This window comes from Artibeus jamaicensis, unplaced genomic scaffold, assembly GCF_021234435.1.
Source record: "Artibeus jamaicensis isolate MK-2021 breed Jamaican fruit bat unplaced genomic scaffold, CSHL_Jam_final contig_1132, whole genome shotgun sequence".
Lineage (NCBI taxonomy): Eukaryota > Metazoa > Chordata > Mammalia > Chiroptera > Phyllostomidae > Artibeus > Artibeus jamaicensis.
Window position 1 is genome coordinate 8,146,682 of NW_026521221.1, and position 4,935 is coordinate 8,151,616.

The 4,935-nt window shown below is 59.2% G+C and overlaps 1 protein-coding gene across 1 annotated transcript; it reads right to left on the reverse strand.

The window, feature by feature from the left end:
* Window positions 1–336: 336 nt before the first annotated feature.
* On the reverse strand, window positions 337–4,035 carry LOC128627450 (spectrin beta chain, non-erythrocytic 5-like). The gene is made up of 6 exons (XM_053665303.1): window positions 3,997–4,035; window positions 3,157–3,410; window positions 2,722–2,934; window positions 2,099–2,273; window positions 652–1,983; window positions 337–483 (listed from the first exon to the last, which is right to left on the reverse strand). Exons 2-5 carry the CDS (start codon window positions 3,247–3,249, stop codon window positions 1,961–1,963), a joined length of 504 nt encoding a protein of 167 aa, XP_053521278.1. The 5' UTR covers window positions 3,250–3,410; window positions 3,997–4,035; the 3' UTR covers window positions 337–483; window positions 652–1,960.
* Window positions 4,036–4,935: the final 900 nt, after the last annotated feature.

The window sequence follows — 4,935 nt, forward strand, 5'->3', positions numbered from 1 at the left end:
CGGCTGGGCCTGGCTTTCCTGAGCCTAAGGCTGCAGCAGGCCCTGTCGGCAGGCCTCCATCCGCACCTGGGCCACCTGCTTCTCCACGGCTGCCAATTCCCTCCGCCACCAGAACACAGGATCAGACCTCACCCCCGGCGACCTGCCCAGGCCTCTCTGGGGAGTCCTGCTCTGCTTCCCATACTCGCCCAGGCTACCTCTGCTCCGCTTCGCAACCTGGGAGAGCAGTCCCTGGGCTGGGGGGCTCCTTGCCTCTCACCACCTGGGTCCCCTCACCCACCACCTTCCGGGAGTGGACCAGACAGCATGTCCACAGGCCGTGGCCCTCACCCCCAGGAGCCCGTGCTGCTGCTGCAGGGTCTGTACCACTGACAGGCTGGGGTCACAGGTGCCTCCCAACATCATGTGGGTCTTCTGCATCCGGTGCCGGAGCTCAGCCGCTGCCTGCCAGAAGCCACAGACCTCACGGGCTGCAGCCAGGTTCTGGAAGAGAGGGGGGTCTGCTCTTGGGTGGGCTTTTTCCCAGGGCCCTTTCTCCCAGGAGTCATGGCCTCCTGGGCCACCTCCTGGTAAACAAGGAGGAGCGTGGGGCTTGGTGACTCGTTCATGACCCCCAGAGAATATCCCAGACGTGGCAGCCGCTCCACGAACCTGTGACGTGATGGATGCCATGCTCGCGCCTCAGGAGCCTTCTGCGGGGTGGGGCTCTTCAGGGCGCGACGCAGCAGGAAGGCAGAGATGGAGGCTCTGAAGCAGGTGGGGATGAGTCCACACCAGAGGGGAGGCCGCTTGGAGGCGTTCATCGGGCTGAGAGCAGAGGGTCAGCTCGGGAGGCTGTTCCGGCGCAGACCCTGGGAGATGGCACCTCAGGGCTGTGGGGCCCGTTGGGGGCCAGAGGAGTCTGCTGCTTTTGCAGTAACCACCAGCTGCGCCTGGGAGCTGGTGGTGGGGGGCGGTGAGGACTTCCTCGGTGTCCAGACCCACTCAGAGCACTGAGGGGAAGAGTGAGCGAGTGGAGGGAAGGAGCGCCTGTTGTGTGACGGGGAGACCACACCCAGTCGAGTGCGTGTGGTCACAGAGGAGAGACCAACAGGATATGCGTCTGAAGGGGAAGGGACTAGACGAGGAGCATGTATGGGTGACCCAGGGACGTGGACAAGGCGAGAACTGACTGTGGGAGTGGGGGGTGGGATGGGCAGAGGAGGGCGAAGGGGGAAAAACTGGGGCAACTGTAATAGAATTACAGTGAAAAATGATTTAACAAAACCCCCTGATGCCTGCGTTCGGGAGCGTGGTGGGGGTACGAAGCTGGCCGGACGTGCGGTCTGCTTCTCCAAAGGCGCGAACTGCACTAGCAGGGACCATGGAGGAGGCAGGAGGAAGGCGGCTTCGAGACTCCTGACCTGCTCGGTGCTGGGAGTTAGAGGCAGCCACCTCCTCGCACACTTACACACACACACACACATGTACACACACACACTGGGCGGGTCTGCGGGGGCCTGGGCTTCCTCTCTGAAGGCACTGAACTTCTCTTCCAGCACCTGCCAGGGCAGAGGCTGGGTCACTCTGGAGATGGTGTCGGGCGGCTCTGGAAGCTCGCACAGGGCTTGGCACCGAGAGTCCTGACGTCCTGGGCTCAGGCTCTAGAACTGGAGGGTCTCCCAGAGCCTAGGGGTCCTCATTCCCTTTCCGCTCACACCCTCTCCTCCCCAGAGGCACACCTCTTTTCCCTTTCACAGCCTCAGCGCACTCTCCCCCAAGTTTGCTCAGGGCTGACTCACCGTGATGGCCTCCAGGTCCTGTCCACAGTCCTGAGACTCAGCAGTGGCGGCCTTGCTGGCCAGCCAGGCTTCAACAAGCAGGGCCTCTCGCTCAGCTGATGGAGCTGCAGCTGCTCCCGCAGGCACTGCCGCTGCCGTCCACTCTCTGCAGCCGCCCCAAGTGCGCCTCCCTCACGGCCTCACCCTGGCAAGCACCTCGGGGCTGAGGCACGAAGGACAGGCTGGCTGGAGCCCTTCCTCACAGGCGGACCGGGCTTGTGCGCCTCTGCTGGAGTGCGCCTCCGCGTCCGCCCTGGGTGGGCCTGGCTCCCACTCACCTTTCTGGGTTCCACCTGCCCTCCGACAGGGCTGCTGTCTGCCAAATCCCTCCAGGTCTCTCCTGGTGGCCTCCAGTTGCCACAGACAGGCCTGGGTGGCCTCAGCACTCTGGCCCATGTTCTCGACGCCCAGGAAACAGCCCTGTTCTGCCAGCCGGGACTCTGCCTCCAGGAGCTGGAGCGACAGAGCGGTGCGTGGTTTTCCTGGGGTGATGCCTTCCAGGGCTCCCCAGTTAGGGCTCACACCCCAGGACTGAGAGCAGTTCTCAGTCCGGCTGCACGCTAGAATCCCCCGAGAGCTTGGAAAACACCCTATGCCTGATTGTCACCCTGAAAAGATTCTGATTTGGTCCAGAATGGAACCTGAGTATCAGCATTTCTTAAAGATTCCAGGTAGAGCATTGACCGAGGACCACTGATTTAGGAGAAATAGCAAAACCAACCCACACCCAGTGGTCTGTTTTCCTCGAAAACACACAGAGGGGAGAACCTGAGGGCAGGGGATCACCTGGTGGAGATGCACAGAGCTGGGGGCCCCCTGTGGGGGCCAACTTCCAGGTCTGTGTACACTCCGGGTGTCCTCACGCCCACCCTAACCCTCTGTACTCCGCCTCTGCCCTCACCTCCATCAGGAACTGCTGGGCTTCCCAAGCCTGCTGCAGCCGCTGCCGTTGCCACGCCGCCCCTGCCCACAGGTGGCCCACGGCGTCCTCCAGCTGCTGCACCTGGGCAGCCGTGTGATGGGTGGCAACGTGCCCGGTCTGCACCAGCTTGTGCCCTGTGTCCACCACGGCCTGGATCAGCGCCTCGTGGCTGCTCGTCTCACGCTCCAGGTTCTGGGGAGGAGGGGGAGCCGCACGGGGGCTGCCACTGGGCTCGCTGCTGGAGACCCCAGCATTGTGCCTGAAGCCTCCCAGGACCCCACAGACTTGTCCCCAAGGAGTTCCTTGTCCTCGTGACTAACATAGAATCCAAGATGCCCAGAAGCCCCCAGAGGCCTAGCTCCCAGTCTGTCTCTAGTGACATTTCCTTGGTGGATTGCCGGGGTGGGCGCACACCTGGTGCTTCTCCTGCAGGTGCCACAGGTTGCTCAGGCTCTGGCTGTCATCCTGGGTGTCTACCAGGGGCAGCTTCTTCTGCACCCAGGCCATCTCCTCCTCAGCCAACCTGCGGAACTGCCAGGGCAGGCTCTGGGCCTCCAGGGCTGCCCTGTGCTCCTACAGGGGCTTGCCACGCCCAGGTCCAGCTCCCGCCATGCTGTCTGACAAAGTCCTCGCGTGGGGAATATGGCTTCAAAGAAGCATATTCAGGCCTGGAGGACATGGCATAAGTAGATATATAGTGTTGATTCTGTTCTTGCTGTCTCTTGGTGTTCTGACATTTACTTTTCTGATAATTTGGAATCTCCTAGAAATAATGGCCATTCTCAGAGCTGATCAACAACTAGGTAAAACTGAGAACTATGCCACCTTGGCCTTTCCCCAAAATAATACCCTCTCTGGGGGCCCAGAGGAGGAAAGGCCCACAATGTCCAGTGAGTCCGAGGGGAAGAATATTTCCTTCCCTGACCCAGTTAAGCAGATGCAGAACAAGTTAATATTAGGTGGCAGGAAGCCAGAATTACCCAGGGTGCTCCCCCGAGTTAATCCCCTCTAATAAAATAGTCCCTAAATGTTTAGAAGTTGTTGAAGTAACAGCCCCTCCTTTAGCTTGAATAAGAAAATATATCAATTGGACAGCCAAAGAAATTAAAAAAGGAGCTGGTTAACTGTTACAAACTAAGCACATAGATACAATTACCAAGGAGTTAGAGTTCATAGTACATAGAGAAACATTTTAGACAGAAAGATAAATAGCTAAGTTAGACATCACAAAGGCCTTATAATAAATTTCCTAACCTCTGCTCGGTCCAGCGTGCCTTTTGCCCCATGCCAAATTCTAGACCTTTAATAAACAATAAGACATTCAAACTCTGTACATAGAGTTATTTCAAATTGTCTGATTAATGGTTCTAGTCAAAACAATTTTTGTATAATGTAATTGAAACTATAGAAAGTCTTGTACTTTTCCTGGTTACCTTGGTATTGATTTTTTCTGCTTAACTGATCGTGCTATACACCTACAAATGTTAATCACTACCTAAAATGAAAATAGAAAAACCTGCTTGTACTTGCAATAAACGGAGCAGAGCTTCACTGTCCTTCGAGGCGTGTTGTTGTCTGTTACCCAGCGCCGAACCTGCTGTAGCAGAGGGTGAGGCGGGTGGGCAGCACGCTCGTCAGCATGAGGGCAGATGGTGGCGCTTCGCTCCCTCCCTCTGTGCCTCTGGCCAAAGGCCGGGGGAAGCCCTGGGAAGACGAGCTGGGGGGGCAGGAAGGAGGGGGACAAGGAGGGCGGGCGTGGGCAGACCTACCTCCGAAGCAGCCGCTGGCCTGTTCTTCCACACCCTGGGCGAGGCAGCGGCCTTCCTGTGTAAAGGCCTGGGCCTGGCCCAGTGGCGCCTGAGCCTGCCCGGCCTGCCCGCCCACTGCTGCCTCCCCCTCCCCCTGAGCCCCCAGGAGCTCCTCCAGGCCAGGCTGGTCCTGGGCCTTGCTGGGAACGCTCAGCTCGCCCTCCACGGGCTCCAGCCAGCTCTCTAGTTCCTCCACACTCCGCAGAGGCAGGGCCTGGGGCAGAAGGGACTGGGCATGATGGGGAGAGGCCTAGCGCCGCACGCGGCTGGCTCCACAGCCCAAGCGGCCTTGCCTCACAGGCCTTCTGCAGCCTGGCTGCCTTCCTCTGGCAGTGGGCCCACAGCTCAGCCCAGAGGTCTCCCAGCTCCTGTAAGTGCTCCTGGA